The 18,643-nt window shown below is 40.9% G+C and overlaps 1 protein-coding gene and 1 long non-coding RNA gene across 3 annotated transcripts in view; one reads left to right on the top strand and one right to left on the bottom strand.

Annotated features, from left to right (window-relative positions):
• The first annotated feature begins 3,476 nt into the window (after window positions 1–3,476).
• Window positions 3,477–18,532, top strand: gfra3 (GDNF family receptor alpha 3). Of its 2 annotated transcripts, none has more exons than XM_037270406.1 (8): window positions 3,477–3,946; window positions 12,692–12,958; window positions 13,285–13,377; window positions 13,468–13,819; window positions 14,170–14,279; window positions 14,838–14,972; window positions 15,532–15,665; window positions 17,090–18,532. In XM_037270406.1, exons 1-8 carry the CDS (start codon window positions 3,835–3,837, stop codon window positions 17,288–17,290), a joined length of 1,404 nt encoding a protein of 467 aa, XP_037126301.1. In that variant the 5' UTR covers window positions 3,477–3,834; the 3' UTR covers window positions 17,291–18,532. The 2 variants fall into 2 exon arrangements, with proteins under 2 accessions (XP_037126301.1, XP_037126300.1); XM_037270405.1 differs by having other exon boundaries at window positions 3,481–3,946; window positions 13,450–13,819.
• Window positions 5,290–18,643, bottom strand: part of LOC119134035 — a 38,278-nt gene continuing 24,924 nt past the window's right edge. Inside the window, exons 4-5 of the long non-coding RNA XR_005100253.1 lie at window positions 8,078–8,341; window positions 5,290–7,310 (exon numbers count right to left, since the gene is read on the bottom strand). This is a non-coding gene — a long non-coding RNA (uncharacterized LOC119134035). The remainder of the gene's footprint in view (window positions 7,311–8,077; window positions 8,342–18,643) is intronic.

Here is an 18,643-nt window from a genome sequence, read left to right as displayed (position 1 = left end):
AACTCGCGATACGACGCGAGAAGTGCGTGTGACGTCACACACACACACGCTAGGCCCTACGTAGGTCATCCTACGCTAGACATCCAAGTCATACGTACATTAGACGTCTCATGAGCGCCATGGCTCAGAGCGTTCGCCATATTTAATGTGGCAGTTTTGTTAACGCAACACAATTTCTCGGGGAATTTCACAATGACCAAGTGCTGGAACATAAGAAACAACAGTTTGGATAATAATATAGTTTCTCCCCTTTGTTGGCTGTTAAATGAGAAGCTGTGAGTAGATAAAAAAGGAGCAAGATTATTTTTCCAGCAACCTGAGGATGCCAGGATCATATATGTTATTGGCCAGGCAATTTAAGTGAAATGAAATCCTAATAATTTTACAATCGCAGCATACTTGACATCACTGACGTTTGCTACAAGTTTGAATGTAAATAAATAATAGCAATTTTCTATGTGCTAAATAGTTTACACTTACTGTATTGTTTGCGACTGCCAATGTTTTTTTTACACGTTGATGATAAATAATCCGGAATTTTGATGATAAATAATCCAGCAGGTAAAGATCATTCGTTAGCTAATTAGCTAATAAATGATTTTAATGTAAATACATTTAGCTCATTTTATTTTTATGTCTGGTGCTTTATATCGGTTTAACAACCATTTTTTGGCAGTCACAACAGAAAAAAATAATAATTCATTATTCATTCATGGTGGTAAACTCAAAGCCAGCCATTTCTCTCCTCCAAATTAAATGTTTCCACATTCAACATGGGAGCTATGTGGACATATAATTTAGTGCTCAAGGTAGAATCTATGTTTGCATCTATGTTGCTGCTGAATATGTATGCACCAGTGTCCTTCTCTACTGCACAATATATTGTTAATTTATTAACACGGACATGTATGTGGCTTGCGTTTTTTTTCCAATTTAAAAGTCGTTTGCTACTGGTTTTATTTGATATTTATTTTAGAGCCTATGAGCCTACACAGTTCAAGGAACTAGTTATCAGTAAAGTTGTACTGTATGTGTCATTATGTGATTGCACGTGACTCTTGGCAGCATTAGGTTACTGAATGTCAGAGTGGTGTCACCTTCAGTGTTCTTGAGAACACTGTACTGTCATGTCCGCACACACTGCAGGAACACAGTCAGGGATATTTCGTGTTCATGCATGTGTTTTTTTTTTTTTTGTTTTTTTAACAGACAAGTGAACCAATGTATCAGAATCACAACTATTCACCACAACAGAACAGTAGCCTGGAGATAATTGGAATGAAGTTAGGTTAGGTGTCATGCTTATCTGTCATGCTTATCTCAGCCAAGGCAGGCCAGAACACAGTTTGATCATATTTGGGTGTGTCCTTGTGAAAGGCTCATCACCTTGACTGGCTAACCTTTTTTTTGTATGTAATTTTAATTATATATAAAAAAGAGACATTTATGCAGCATTTCAGTGTATTCATTATTGATGCAATAACAATAATAGTAATAATAGAAAATGGATGGATGGATAATAATGATAATGAATTGGATTTAGTTTAATTTAACTTTAATTTAATTATACAGAGCTCTTTTATTATGCCACAGAACGTGACAATGTTGAATGTTGTTACATCTGGCAATTCTGAACATATATTATTTTTCTATCTGACACTGCATTTTGTTTATAAATGTAAAATGACAGAATATATGTATGAACGTGTGACGTTATCTTAATCTTATAATCTTGTAATCTTTTTCTATCTGGCGCTGTGTATTTTATATCAGTGTAAAATGACAGAATATTTGTATGAACGTATAACGTTAACAAAATGAGCAAATTATTCATGTGCTGTACAATTCTATTGTCAATTTGACCTGCTGCTGTCGTGCCTGAGGTGTCAATTTCTATGGACCAAATATGGTTCCTCAGCCAACTATAGGCGACTGTTCTAATTTTAGTTAAAAATCTACTGGCTACAAATTCTAGCCACAATTTAGTATTTTATTACCACAAACACGACACACGGCATTTCTTCAGGTGTCTTGAATTGTGAAGACAAAGCACACACTTTAAGTTGAATAACAATTATATCGAAAACATGCTCAGACGTCTTTCCTTTCCGCCTTTTTGCATGGCCTGAGCTCCAGAAAGTTATTTTGGCTAATTATTATCTCAAAGGGTCGGAGGCCACACACTATTATGAGTCCTCCAGACTTATGGTGTAATGCACAACTTTGACCACAGGAGGGCAGCCTTGCGATATTATAGAATCACACTCGTCAAAGGTAGACAAGCCCTTATGAGCGTCTCAAAAGCAGTGTAAATATTTTGGGGGTTTTGTGCGAACAAAAAGTGGACGCGAGATGTCATAATGGCGTAACATTCATTTAGGTGGTATTTGGCGTTCAAATGTCTCTCCATCCTTATAAAAGTAATCAGTGAATTTTCACTGTATAGAAGCACACTAGTTTTTCAATGAGAGGTAGGCTAATACCGAGAAATACTTCAGATATGACTGAACTTTGCAGGCTTTTGTTTTCCTTTGACCACACAGGATACATGTTTAAACAGCATTTCTGCTGCAATCTATTGCTGCGTTCAACCTTTGATTAACTAACTCATCTGATCATATTCCAACTGGCTGCACAATCATTGTCTTCTTAGGTGAACAAAATGAAAAATAAGTCAATATTTGCAGCAGTGCAATTCTCTTCGTGTGTCATTCCGTGATGACAGAAAGCACACCAATTCACAGGCTGGCTGCAGCAGTGGAAAAAGTGAAGATTTCACAGTCCCAATCCTGCTGCAAGCTGATATGAAAGCACCTCGTCTGCACGGTGCACACTGGTCTCGCAGAGAGGCAGGCAGAACAAGGAACAGGTTTCATTAACGTTTAACCATTAACATCACCCACTAGAGTTGTGAAATACAGAGACCATGACAAATCTGTATTTCTAACAACTATTTACTTGAGGTTGGCCAGATTTCTTTTTTTGTGTGTGTGTGTGCAGAAAGCTGGTGACAGTTTTTGGTACAATTTCCAAATGTTGATGTTTGTGTGTGTTCGTGTTATGTCCTTAAATCGTGAGTTGAAATGAAATTCCAATTAACCATGACTAAAGCTCATTACGTTCGTAATTTGCACATTGGAACGAACAAAAGGTCGAAATTAAATTATTTTTAATTCGTATGTTCACCTTTTAACCTTTTAAAGAAATTAACTGGAAATTAATTAGTAAACGTTTTATTTTATTTCGCACCCCTTTGCAAGCCTATTTCCATTCATGCATTTCTAGTTGGAAAATTTTAAGCTTTACAATATATATGACATAAGGTTAGATAAACACGGTATGTTTTTCAGGTCTACTCTCTCCTTCGCTGTCATTGAGCACCCACTTCTGTCCATCATGTCACGTCCGCGCGCACAGCTGTTGCCCCGGAGGAAACATTTGCAGCAGCTCTTGGGATTATTCCTCCTTTTCCAGGGGCCAATCACGTGACCCCTATAACAACAAGAGACGCGAGCTTCGCGTAGCCCCACTTCACCGAAAGGACAACTGTGGAGCCACACATATGAGCGCTTGTGAGTGGAGCAGAGGGACCTCTCTCGGACATTTCAATCAATTAAAGTGTGGACATAAGGGACGGAGATGGAGCAGCAAAGACCGCGAGAATTTGCGCGCCGCCACTAGTAGCGCGCACGGTCGCTACTCGCTCGGTTGCGTCCGCGGTGTTGCTGCTGTTGGCCAACTTTTGTGCATCTCTTACCTGGCCGCCCGATCGGGGAGAGTGCGCGTGCAAAGCGCATCCTCATCGTCATCTTCATCATAGGACGGCAGCCTTGCATGTGGAAGCTCAGTGAGCAGCAGCCAGTTGACGGTCCCATTCTTAAAAAGTGCCCGATGTCCGCGCACAGGATGATGTTCATCGGACTCCTGCTTCAGGTCTTCTCCCACGGTAAGCACTTTCAGCTTTTGGACACCTTTGACACATTTGAGAGATTCACATCTCTGGTAAATATTTGCCTTGCACTATGTGCGATGTTACTGTATTTAAATTGATTATTAGATGGATCCAGATCCATCTAATTGCAACTAAGTTAAGTCATGAATCGATACGTCAACTTAAAACAGAGACAAGCTTGCAGTCATTGTTTAAAGCCATTAATAAAGTTTAAGATGGTGAAAGTGAGACAAATCTATCTATCTATCTATCTATCTATCTATCTATCTATCTATCTATCTATCTATCTATCTATCTATCTATCTATCTATCTATCTATCTATCTAGGAATGAATGTTATATTTGTTCACAAAGGCACATTATGCAATCAATATCTGTTTTGGATCTGGCAACATGTTAAAAAAATCATTGGAAGTGCATTAGAAAATTTGGCGACCGCGGAGTTAATATTAAAATTGCAATACTGTGCATTGTAAGTGCTTTTATGACAAGAGAGTAATTAAGAACTGCTGCTATCTGCATTCTTGTAAATGCATCATGTAAATGCGGTTGGTGAAAAAATGCTTTTAAGAGGGTTGGGTGGGGGTGGGGGGGTTAAAAGGGAAGCATTTGTTAAGAGTAAAATTGACTGTCTCACACATGCAAACACAATTGGTCAAGAAAAATAAAGCCTATTTAATCACATCTAGCCTAGCTATTTATCTGTATTACAGCTACCACGTGCGCTACCATAGCAGCCCAGGTTGGAGTGGAGCCTTTTTCGCCTGACAAAATGATCCCATTAAGCCCATTTGCAATTAATTTCCAAGGCAGCGTAGTGTACATGTGGATGACATCATGTTGCCACTCTTTCTTCTTTCTTTGGACATGTTCCAAAAGGGAATGATGATTGGGGCGGGGGGCGAAGTGGGAGGGGGCAGCATGTATTGATTGGACTGTGCCACATCATGGAGACATCTCACTTATCTGGTATTCCCCTTTAAGAGGAGGCTTTTCTTCCCATTAGCTCATGTGTAAATCAGTGACATGGTACATAACATGTGCATTAGATGGCAATTGCGGAGAGCATTTCATATGATGTCAGAAATTGCAGTTAATGGCAGTAAAATAAGAGACTGCTTTATGACACGTCATCAGTGGGGCACTTGGCTTGATTAAATTGGAAAAATACACCAAGATGAAATGTAATTAAAAAAAACTGACTGCAATTTTTTGGGGGAGTTGAAGTAAATTTGGATGATCCTCTCCTGTGGCACCATTGCTGAATGATCAAATCGATAAAATTTTGGCGGCTTCCAGTGGAGCATAAATGCTTGTTGATCTGCAAAATCCATACAAAAAAATGATGTTATTTTGCTTTATGGGTCTTCGTTGCTCAAGGCGATCAGACTCATTAACTTGATGAGGTTGTGTATGTGTGTGTATGTGTGTTGTCCTCAGGCTGTGCATCCACATACAATCTGATGGTCCACATATACATCTCATAACGTGACTTTATTGACCAGGTACAACTTGATGGACATGAGTTTTTTTTATCACTTTTTAGATAATGTTGCGTCAAGCCGCTAATAAAATTATCCAGAAAGCATGTTTTATAACATATGCAACATTTTCTAGAACGTGTGTTAACGAGGTGAGCCAACAGGAAATTGGATTGATATTATGTTTGAAATTGAGAATTTTCCACTAATAGTCTTATGGTTAATGTATTTTAATCTTGTTTTAATAAATACATTTGTTGGAGGGCAAAATGCCACATAGAGGCTCTTTTGCTTAGTATTTAACTGTGATCTCTTTCGACGTAAATCCAAATCGTCAGCGACAGACTTTCACACCTACCTTAAAAAGAAATCACCTGATTTAAAATTTCCTCTATAGGTATTAGAGAAAAACATTGGAAGAGAAGGAGCTGTGAAATCCCATTTCATGCAGTGTTATTTTTAGATTTGAATACATTTGGCCGTGTACAACTCTGTCACCTTAACAATGGCAGCGTGGCGCTTTAGAGGAAGCCTTTCCCAAAATGTCTGTCACCACTGACAAGCCACAGAGCCACGGGCGAAAGCTCGCCAAAGTTGTCATTAAAGTGTCTATTCAAGATCGGAGGAGGAGGAGGAGGATTGCACCTGTCTGTACACAGCAGATGCAGCCTTTGCTTTCTACCCTATGGAAACGCCGTTCCAATTTCAGCATTGTGGCGAGGCTGGGCAGCAAGGAAATGCACTCAAAAGAGCTCTCCCGCTGTGTAATGCGAGCATTTCTTTTGGCCAGATTGAAAAGATGGTTTTTTTTTTGAAAGGATGCAAGTGTCAGGCAAATCAATTCGAAGCTAGTCATTGTTAAATGACATTAAAGCTAACGATGACCCCTGCACTGCAAAGCCCTTGTGGATTATTCACATGACCTGAAGCGTGAGATGGACTGTGGCTATTTTGGTTCTTCGTTTTAGTGGATGTTGATTGCGGTCTAACAATTTCCCAGAGCTCATTTCAGTCTGTGCAGTCATATATACTGCTCAAGTCGTATTATTTTTTGAGGATTTAACACGAGACTTTTTTTTATCTTTCTGACAAGGCCGCCCACTGTTGTCGCTGTATTCTTCTTGTCTCTTTCCAAAGTGCGTGCCCGCAACTCGGTTGTGTTTTGGCCGACTGCGCACAAAGATTGAACTGGCTACCCGCCCACTGGACATCACCAAGATGAGGGAAAATAAAAGAATGGCTCATCATTTCAGTCGTCTGATGTCGTAAAAAGATCATTTGGATTATAATGCTTCTAGCGAGAAAACTAAATTGCCAAAGGCAACTTTATGGATCACGAGGGCTATTTAATTGAAACGTTAAGTACACGCATACGAACAAATTTGAGAATTTTACTTTACTTACAACTATAGTTACCAAAGAAGCTAACAGTTAGCCTTCTCTAGGTTCGCTATATTTCTATTCCCACAGTTTCCTACAAAAGTCAATTCTACAGATTGAACAACTCACAGTGGTTCCGCTTCATCTGACACAACAAAAAGACTTTTGTGGCCCAAAGTTTCACACATTGATTCAAAATCTCCATCACCGCCAAGAAACCATATGGCACGTCACAGTTTGTCACTGTGAAGGAGCCTGAAATATTGACAAAGCCGCAAGAGAAAACACACACGAGTGCCTGATGTGACACCTGAGGCAGGCCAGAGAAATGATGATGTGGCGCCGCATTCCGGGGTTCATCAAAACAAGACGTCGGTCCATGTAGTGCTCTTATGAGGCAATTGTTGATTCTGAGTGGTCTGCCGTCGCTGCTTTCGAAGCGGCTCTACTCTCCTTCACTCTGTTCATCGCATCTCTGCTGGAGCTGTCTCTGTGGGCTATGTGCATGAAAACTGATTAGAGCAGGTGCAACTACGTTCTACCTCGCAAAGAAGACCCGCTCGCTCAGAAATACAATTTTCTTTGCTTGCAAAAATGAAGGACTAAATAGCAAGTAATTTCTCCATCAGAGATACCGACGGCGGGGAGAAAAAAAGATGTCTGCAGACTGCGGAGCCCTCTCAATTCTGTTGTTGTGCCACGGGCATCATCATCTTATTTGGATGATGAAACTAAAATATATGATTGGAACATCTGTTGGTAAATATGTGCTGCTAGTGAGAAACCAAAAAAAATCTAAATTCTCTCTCATCAGAAAATGGATGGAAGGATGGATAGTATGATGTACACATGCATTGTGATGAAGGTGAACTTCTAGTGACGTTAACACAAGTTAAAACAAATCTTCAACATATTTATTTTAGTGTTTTGGCTCCACCTTAGTTTTTATGTCTTCAGCAATAATTTGAAGGCATGGCCGACAACGGCGGACCAAAGCTCTGTTGCAGCATCGTGTTTAGCACTTCCCTTCCCTCCAGCGGAGACGCATTAATCATTAAAATTTTATACCCACATATACGCCAATGGAGGGGATTCAAAATAGACCTGGGATGATGACAAGCAAAAAAAATATTTTGTCTCAACGACTGGAACGTTTTACAGGGCCATTTAAACCGGGATTTTACAAGATTATTATCTGTATGAGAACCTTTTAAAGATGAAAAAATCTTGCAAAATTTACTAGAGCAGTATTGTGTTGATGTACCTTTATAATAGGCTGAGATGGGATGAGGGAAGGCTAGTTCAAAGCGCTGATATTCATATTTGATATTTGGTAGAGGAAAAGCCTTGCACCTAAAGAAAATAGAAACTGGAATGTGGAGACATTAGGACACTCATGCAAATTAACATGAAGATGAGACTAAGTGGCCTCGCCGGCAGGATTTATGGGGTCATGGTGTCTCACTGGTTGGGGGTGTGGAGATGGGGTGGGCGGCAGCAATGGTGGCCCACCGCATGGGGTCAGTGGCTGAAAGACAAAAGTGGACACGATAGCTGACGGATGGCGATCACAAGATTGGACCCCCCCCTAGATGAGATTGCTTGTTCCTGGCAGGCGGGTCAATTCCAGTATCTATGACTTTGACCTAATTGTCTCCAAAATCAATTTGGCCACAATGTCCTTCTCTCAGGTGTTATGTTAGAGGGCAGTCAGGCAATCCACAGCATTAAGAACCTCATTACATCCTCCTCTGTACACTGGGCTCACGCTGGGTCTTTGTTCTGTCAAGGCTGACGGCTCAAAACATCAGAGAAAGCCTACAAAGGCAGCCTGGGTGATAGACAATTTTTTTTTCTTCAATAAGGCCAATTCTAATACATTTTCAATTATATAGTGCTTGCAATACTCAAATACGTTAAATTAGATATTCGGAATAGCAATCGTTCTCCTCAGTTTTATAACTTTGAACTGTCTCAAAATTTCTTTTGTCGCGAGACACAGTAAGTACAGAATACATGAATGTATGTATATAAAAGTAGAACATGACTCATGACAATTCTTAATACATACTGTAAATATGAATTTAGAACAACTTTTATTATTATACATTTTTTATAACAAGGTACAAGTGTACATACTGTAAATATGTTTTTAGAACTCTTTTATTATTATAAAAAAAAATCTATAACAAGGTACAACACTGTAAATATGTTTTTAGAACTCTTATTATTATAACAATTTTTTTTTATAAAAAGGCACTCCTTGCCTTCTGCTGGCGCGTGGGCAAGTTTTGTGCCATAATTCCTCAATTTAGAAGTTTTATTTTGACTTTTAAAATTTTTTTTAATTTTGAAAAAACGAACCCCGATGTAGCGAGGGATTACTGTAATTGTATATTCAGCGGGCCTTTCTCAGCACAGCACAACACAATATCAACGGCTTGCTGAGCTTCACTAAGTGCAGTGCGAAAAGACCTTTATAGTGAGAAAGGTAAGTCCCGACTTACTAAATACGGTTCCTTGCCTTAGAAAAGGCCAAATAGGTTTGCTCGTAATAATATGACTTTGTTCTCTTATGATGACTTTCAGTTCACTTAATTTCAGCGTTGTCATTCGGTACAACCACTCAATCTAACAAGATCCAATTATCCAAGTGTAATACTCTCGACTGATTGACAACCTCACTATCGTAATTAACATTAAATTGCGTTTGTACTTTGCAGTGCTGTAGGACTGCACTGAATCATAATGAGTGCTGTTTGGTATTATTCCGAAAATGTAGACTCACTTGAAAATGACATAGAGAAAATAAGATGAGCCTTTATGATAAAAACACAATTTTAGATTCAGCTTGTGTGAGGATGCCCAAGGCAGTCGCCGCAGTCTTCGTGGCAAAGCATATGTTTAATTTTAAAAGATGTTGGAGGACAATGAGCTTGATTGGTGGAGAAAGTGGGAAGAAAGGGCTGCATCAGCAAGGACCAAGAGCAGCCTTAATTATGGCTGATTAACCAACTGTGTCCTTCTTAAGGAAACAACTCTGTCCAGGGGCGAGTTCAGCGCACACAAGCCGGAATACACAATTAATTCATTCATTAATTCACCCGCGACTCTTAACACAAAGTGAAAAGCCTTCACACACACTCCAAAAAGTGATGGTGCCATGTTTTAATCCTTAATACCTTGGGGAATAAATACATTTTAATTGTTGGCATGACATGGGAGTCAGTAATACGGTGATTGCAGAGAACTTGGACGTCTACTAGACCTATCTGCCATCTGCTCAGCCCATTTTTTTTTTTTTTTTTAACAGGATATGTCTTTTAATTTACTGTGTTGAACGACATCCAAAAGACACTTTTGGCAAGAAATCGGTCGTAGCACATTGTACCCTGCTTTCCAGTGTGCCCTTTTTTCTTTGCAGGTCAATCACTGTTCTTACATTAACATTCCATTAACTGTACAGTAATGTGAGTACTTAGTTTTAATTTGTATGTTGGTCCATGAAGCCGTGTCTCATTTGCTCAAACTACTGGAGCTCTGACATGTATTTATTATGGGTGGGCTTGCTTTTATTATTCACTTCATTATGTTTAGATTTTACACCTTATTATGTGATTATTGCTGCTATATTGTTTTTATTTAATTAATGCTGACTGACATAAAAGCAAATAGTGCCTCTGCCCACCCTTTCATTGACATAAGTTTAGATACACTAGAGGAGCTATGATTTTCTTTTTCCTTTTGGGGGGCACGTGGCCAAGGATATCTCAGGGGGCCTCAAAACAATTTTCTTTTTTTTACAAACCCCCCCAAAAATGTTGAAAAATCCTGATGAAGCTTTTTCCTGTGGGGAACTGGTGGGAAAAAAAAAAAACTGGAAAAATCTTAAAATACACAAAAGTTCATTATCTGGTCTTGCACCTGTGCATCCAAGCATATTTCAGGGGAGGTTAACTAATTTTGGGAAGAGTGTGGGAGTTTGATCAACAAGCACCTCAGCATCGTTTTAAAACAATGATCATGATGCCCCGTGAATAATTTCCCAATTTTTGACGGGTAAGACGAATACTCCTCAAAGGCACCTTGTGCAGTCGTGTCCAGTGAGTGCCTTTCATCCTTCCCTCGCCTCCTCACTAGTGTGACTTCCATGCAGGAATTTCTTTCCGTCACACTCCCCGTCTCCCAGCAGACTTCCCACTCCTTCTCCACACTCTCCTCTCATCTCCAATTACTGGCCGGCATCGTGGATGGTCGGCCATCCATCCCACGCTTCTGAATGGCGAGAAGATGAATTGGCCACAGCCAATCACTTCCCAGCGAATGTTGGCGTGTGGCCTCCCATGAATGGTGTGAACCCTCATCATCTTTTCCCGCACACTCCGTATTAATCACTCCAGTGAGAAATCAATAGAGTGTATTATGGCGCACATATCACCATAATTCATCCTCAGTTCTTCAAAGGCACACTGTTGCCTCAAGACTTATATCTTTATTTAATCAATGAGCACAACTCAGTACTACTTTCTATGTATCAGATACACTGTGTGTTTTTATAGATTTAACACGGATGCTCCGTACACGTAATGATCTAAGGATCCAACCATTTCGATACGATAAGCGTTGCTTTTTACGAGCCCATGATGGTTTTGCCGCCTTGGCCCGTGGAGTCACGGCAGGAGCCGTGGCAGGTTTCCTGCAGCGGCAATAAAGCCTCGCCTCTGTTTATGATATATTTCATGCGTGAGTGAGACGTGGACCTCATGTGGCGTCTGAGATTACCAAATACGCGGCAGCAGAATGCGATGGCAGCTGCGCTTTGCCCCACCAGTCGCCAGGAGCTTAATCAAAGTGTGTGACCAATCTTAACACAATGGTGTGTATTTGAGTGTGTGCGCGTGTAATCTATATGTTAATGTAAGTGAGCCTGCACGCGCCTGCGGACAAACACCCCTAGCCACACTTCTGTTAATAATAGATCTTTCTTTGCAGTTTATTTAAAAATAAGCTTTGGTTTCATTCAATTTATATCTGGATACCGTCTAATGCAGGGTTTCCCAAACACACCCAAACGACTAAACAGTAAAGTATTTGACTGCTCTGCGCATTTCAGGAAGATTTTTTTTTTTTTCAGCGGTGAAACTAATGATCAAACCTGTCTGAGATTGATATCAGTGATGTAAAACAATTCTCGAAGCGTTGGTTAGTTTCCAGTTAATTCAGTTCATTCCCATATGCACTTGGGCAAATATTTTGAAAATACTTTTGAAGGTTGCTGAACTGCAAACGGAAAGATTGGGCATGCGGCATCTGAGAGTTGGCTGTGTAACAACATCCTGTTTGACGCAGGCCAATGTTTCTAGCGCATGAATACGATGCTATTCGGCAAGTGACACACAAATAGGTATCTAATATGCACTCTAGGGAGTGACACGAGGAAGGCCTCTGAAGTCGAAGCGGAGGTGGAAAAGAAAAAAAAAAGCTGGAGATTGGAGGATATCGTGTCGTGCGAGATGTGCGTTTCAAACCTGATAAGAATGTGCTCAAGTGTCAAAAGACAACGCTTCGATATTAGCTGACTTGTTCTTTGGAAATGTTCCAGAAGCTCAGATGGCCCCCCGAATGTCAATCAATCCAATGAGCCCACCCACTGCAGCGTTTTATGACCATATTGTGAATGAAGAACACTTGCGGGCTTTCAATTTAATCTTCCTTGCGGTTATCATAATGAGTAGTTCTCCGGTGTGTCCACGGAGAACCATTCATTTGATCTGTTGTCTTAATCACAATCTATTTAGCCCAACGACAAACAGAGGGACAATTAACCCGGCAGCTAAGACTCTTTCGCAAAGACAATGTATCACCGTGTCTCCATCAGGTAGCACGCCGGTGTCGGCGTCCTTAGACTGTCTGCTGGCCGAGCAGGGTTGCATCCAGGAGCAGTCCTGCAATGTTCTCTACCGCGTTTTGGAATACTGCTCGGCTGAGGAGGCGGTGTCGCCGCTCGGCCCGGACGCCCGCACCGAATGCCTGGAGGCTCAAAACTCCTTGCAGCGCTATCGCCCCCTTCAAGTGTGCAAATGTCAGCGTGGATCTCGAAGGGAGGAACACTGCCTCAGGATCTACTGGACTGTGAGGTTTGGAGGTGGGATTTAAGATTTGCCATCTGTGTGCGTGTGTTTAATGCTTACTTACACTCACTGACCATGACAGTATGCACTTCTGCATAATGTAACAAGATCCAGCATTAAAAATTCTGCCTTTACAAGATCAAGTGAGCAAAGATTAAGTGCATACTTTCATGGATACCTTAGATGTTCATTGAGCTAAAACGTGCCACGCAGCCCCAAACAAAAATGTCACAAAAAGTACACTGTAAATTAACTATTATTATTTTGTTCATAAAAAATCACTTTTAAGTGCAAATCTTATGTGCAACCAACTAAAAGAAGACTCCACTTCTGTTTTTAGCATATGATGAGTATGAAGTGTCCCCTTATGAAGAACTGGAGTTCAGCCTGGTGAGAAACATTGAAATGTCACACATGGCCTCCATCATGGCAGGTACGGCCACAAACAGGAGAATGCATTCAGGTTTTTTTTACTTGGAGTGACAACTCTTCTTTGGCCCACCAGCTTCCTCTGTGTTTGTAGATGGTCACAATCAGTGTCTCAAGGCAGCCCAGGATTGCGGCCTGTTTGAGAAATGCGGCTCACTGCGCTCCGAGTACGTAGTGGCGTGCACCAAGCGAGCGGCAGCCTCTGACAACAGTTGCAACCGTCAGAAATGTCACCGAGCCCTGCGGCGCTTCCTGGAGCGCGTCCCGGAGGAGTACAGCTTCGCCCTGCTCTTCTGCCCTTGCTCCGATACCCTGTGCGGGGAACGCCGCAGGAAAACCATCGTTCCATCTTGTTCCTACGAGGAGAACACCAAGGGGGAAGATCGAGGGGGGAAGCCCAATTGCCTCAGTCTGCAGAACTACTGCTCCAGGGACGAGTTGTGTCGGTGAGAAAGGTTGCATGTTCATTATAGAGCTAAGGAGCTGAATATTACTGTCAGTCAATTGGTGCAAAGAAGAAAGAGGAACTGGATACGTTTTCTAGAACATGCTACCCGTGGGACTGGGGTGTTTGCTTTTCATTTTTAATGGGCAGCAGCAATAGTCATTTTCAGGTCGTGATGCAAAAATGCACTTATTTTATACGATAACGGCAATGTTGGATTGAGCATCTTACTCCACATCTGATGGGATACTTTATGATTATCTGCAACCAAAGCAGAATGACTACATATCAGCACCCCAAAGGCATGCAACTTTAAAATTCACAAATTGTGTTTTTGCGCGTGTGCGCCAGATCCCGCTTTGCTGATTTCCAACACAACTGTCAGCCAGCTCCTCTGTCTGCTTCTGGCTGCATGCGAGAAAGCAGAGCTATGTGCCTCAAGGCCTACGCCGGACTCATAGGTGAGTGAGTCAATGAAAGCGGAGAGAAAGTTGGGAGATGGAATCGTTTTGCGGGAAAAGCAGAATGTAGCATCAAGGATTATTACAATTCATCAGCAGGTGTCTTGCAGTGATATTTGGCTTTTATAATCTTTTTTTTTTCCTCACAGAAAATGTCTCTACTCGTTTCGCAAATTGTTATTGCTTTTAGATTTGCTGGATTGTTTGTCTGCAATAATTGTCTTTCAACATTTTGGCAAAATGTCCTCATAGGAAGAAGAGTCATAAAATACCATCTACTTTATGCAGCAACAACAAAAAAAGACAAAGACTTGGCATTTCCAGCACTTTTGTTGCTGCTGCTTTGGGATTCCTGTCAGAAATATATCCCATTTGTATTTCTACTGGCAACACATCAAAATGTCTTCCTTTCCCATTTTTCCTCCACTGTATCTTTCAAAAAATATTTTTGACCCTATTGCATGAGTGCAAATATCATCGCTCGTCTGCTTCAGCAGAGGCATGGAGGATTAATCATATCCTAGCAAACTTAAAACTGAAGTTTGCTGTCTTTTGCAGGCACCATTATGACTCCCAACTATGTGAGCAACAGCAGTACAGAAGTGTCCCAGTGGTGCACGTGTGACGGCAGCGGCAACGAATGGCAGGGCTGTCAGCGCATCCTGCACATGTTCAAAAACAACATTTGTCTGCGTAAGTGTCATTTGGTGGACTCAACAATGTGCCTTCTGGCTGTATCATCGGCTCCAATTCAATATAAATCAGATCGTAACAAAGGTGTTTTTATTTCTCTAACAATATGGCCTTAACAAGCTCATGACAACTTCAAAAAATGTTTTTTTTTTACTTCACTGCTAGGCTAGAGTCACTCGCACTAATGCAGTACAATTACGAAATTTTGTTAATAAAAAACTTTTATGTTGCTAAGCTACTTTTGTCCTTTTATTGTAGCTTGGCTTGCTACGTTTCTCCTTCAGCACAGCGGCACTGATCGCCAGCCAATCACAGACATGATCTATTATTTAGTTATTATCATTAGTGCATTGAAAGTTGTTCATAAAAAAAAAAAGTAAGGTTTCTTGTGAATAAGAAAAGAAGAAAAAGTTCAATGCCTCAGTTAAATCACGGCTTTATAACCCTCACAGCGCAGTCATTGCGTATTCAAATATAGGACAGAGTAGAGAAGTCAGAAGGATTTGGTGATGATGAATAATGAAGCATGCAAAGACACCCCCTGCTGACTCTGCCTCAGGTGCTGCTATCAGCTCCATGGGAATTTCCGTGGCACCCCCCACTGAGACCAGTCCTGTTCCAGCTCCCGAGCCCTCCCCAAGAGTCCGCGACGAGAAGGTTCACGCCGGCAACTCTCTGCCGGAATTTACCACTGTAAGTAAGCCCTCTCACTGCCTCATTGCATGAATGTTTAACCCACACTGCAAGCTTAATGGAAGAGTATAACTAAAACTAAAACGCTACTGCAACAGTGATTTGGGGCCTCTCTAACCCACTCCTGCGCTTTGTGGTCATAGCTTAGCTGAAGGATGTCTGCCACGTCTCAACATTTAATATTCATGTATGCACACCCCTCCACTGTATATTCTCTTTCTTTTGCCATAATCCTCCCACTGCTGCAAAACCCGCCACAGGTGGGCTGTATTCAACATTCAATACACCTCGTTTAATTAATAATAAAACCCTTTTGAGTTATTTTTTATTTTGATTTGACGTAGGTGAGCTGAACGTGTGCGATCTCGTGTTAGAGCATGTCCGGAGTGACTGACGGTAGTTTGTTAGGGTCAGTACGGCGCAATGACGGCCATATGTGCTAAGCATATGACTCTTTGCATGCATCAATTCACTTAATTAATCATTAGTGGGGGGGGGAAAGTGCACATCGTCACTTTTGGGCCTCAAGAAAGCATCTTGACATAGGTCGACAGCTGGGTGAGTGACTCTCCATGGTGACAGCTGTTTCCTGCTCACATCACAGAGCAGCAAATGTGTTTACAGTGTACACACTATCGGCTTCATCCGCTACAGCTGCAAATAGAACCTTTTAAGTGGAGTGGTTACTGAGACCACCATTTCCATTAAATTGGGGACTTAAAATATATGTATGTGGAATGCACTTGGCCCGCATCAAATCATATCTTTTGTTGAAAAATTCAAAATAATTATACGTTGTTTTTTTTGTGATGTGCCAACGCAATAATTTGAAACTACAGCGCACGTAAATGTTTTATTTGCTGCAGCCAACAATGCCTTACCGAACATCTAACAATTGAAGTGAGATATCAACCTGTTGTTGTTCCACCTCGGCAACATCCAGAGATGGAAAAAATTGTATTCCGAGCTTGTTCACTCATCCATTCCGTTTTTATGATTGCAGTCTCAGTATTGCCGGGGGCCAATTTCGTTACATTTAATACAAATGTTCATTTGGGCTAAAGGATGAGCTGATTGTTTTCTGCTGTCAAGGTCGATGTGACGGCACAATGCGCCTTTCTGCCATTACCTGTAGATTCCTTTTACGCTAGGGAATTCATCAAAATTGGATGTTAACTGGCTAATGGGAGGATATTATTTTAGTGTTGAAAAGGGTAAACTCATCCAAACCTATAGCATTGATATGTTTGGATATTGCTGTCCACTGAAATTTCTCTTATTTTAGCTGAAAACAAAAGATTTTTTTTGCAACTTTTCTGGAGGTAAGATTTTAACAATATATGAACCAAGGTTGTTATAGTTCCCGAATATGAATCTCAACAAAGATACATTAGTTTTCTAATTTGAATTATTTCCATTTCTAGATTGAGACCAGTGAGGAAGTGGTGCAAGAGGAGGTTAAGAGTGAGGAATTTAACATCATCCCGCCATATTCTGAGAAAGACTCCAACACTGAGTCAAGGGCCACAGAGAGGCAGCGAGGAGCTGCCAATTCAGTGGTGCCCGTCTTTCCACTCTTGTTGCTGTCTCTACTCATCCTGGACTGGGACTGTGGGAGCATCTAAAATGTGCATCTTCTTCTCATTTTTCTGTCATTTCCAAATTCAAAACCCATGCCAACGCCCCGAGAGAAGTTGCCAGAATGAACTGCAAAAGCTTTCATTGAAAAAGAGAAAACTCCTGTTCCTTTTAAGAGTTAAAAGATATCAGTAGTGCAGCAGGATCTGTGTCTTAGCTCCAGAGCAGATAGTGCATGGCTGAACTGAGAAGTGCTGCTTGGGCAAACAGTCCATCCAGAGCCTGCTTCGCACTCAAAAGTACATCCCCTCTTTTAACAAGAAGCACATTGCCAAAGGCCACACTCAATGTACGTGCTCTCCAAGACAAAATGGCAGAAGCAGCCTGCTCTAGCGCATCCAGGGCAGCCGCATTTCTTATCCGCTCCCCCTGTCGGCTCTTCCTCTTCACACGATGCTCTCATTAAGTTCGATCACTTTATCAGTCAATCGGAACTCTGCTTAAAAACCTAAACTTGGCACTGACTTGACTGAAAACAAATCACCGGTAACTCAACCGGTACTAAAAGGTAACCTCGCTTTTGCACTGCCGTTTGATTAAATGTAAATATTGCGGTGTTGTTTTTTTTCATCATATGCTGCAGCGCTGATTTGGCTTTTTTCAACATTCACATTTTTGAACACATTCATTCCAGCAGGCTGCTTTACATTGCCGATAAATACATTTCTCCTGAGAGAATATTACAAATATTCTGTCCTAGGCGTCATTTTCACCATCTTAAAAGATTGAAATTCTGCATATACACATGCTTTAGTAAAATTATCTTTAGTAAAATTATATATTATCACGTGAAACAAAAATAGCTTCTTTTTCGGACTAAAAGGTGCAGCGTTTATTAAGACGCACTGGGTTATAAGGTGCGTTACTGCACATTGAGTGAAGCAAACCAGTCCAACAAATGAGTCAAACTTTATATTCAACATCCATTCATAAGGCGCACCTGATTATAAAACGAGTTATTGAGGATTTCGAAGTGCACCTTATCGTCCGAAAATACGGTGCTCTACACAACACTGGAAGTGCAACATCTTCTGTATGCGTGAGCAAGTGTGGCTTATTTTGAAAGGCGAGGTATACCTTAGGCCAGGGGTGTCAAACTCATTTTTGTCGCGGGCCGCATTGTAGTCACAGTTTCCCTCAAAGGGCGATTATGACCGTCAACGCCTTATATTATTTCCAGTATAAGCTACACAGCAAACTGATGAATAACTAGTTTTGAAATCAGAGACAAGTCAAAACTGTTCAAATTGTTTAAAAAGATGAATGGTAATAAAAATTGCTAGCAATATTTCAATTTTTAAAAAGTGAAGACAATTTATAATTTTAGTAATGACACAAAG

Source organism: Syngnathus acus, chromosome 14, assembly GCF_901709675.1.
Source record: "Syngnathus acus chromosome 14, fSynAcu1.2, whole genome shotgun sequence".
Taxonomy (NCBI): Eukaryota; Metazoa; Chordata; class Actinopteri; order Syngnathiformes; family Syngnathidae; genus Syngnathus; species Syngnathus acus.
The sequence above is the reverse complement of the archived record's forward strand: the minus strand, read 5'-3'. Positions and strand labels throughout refer to the sequence as shown.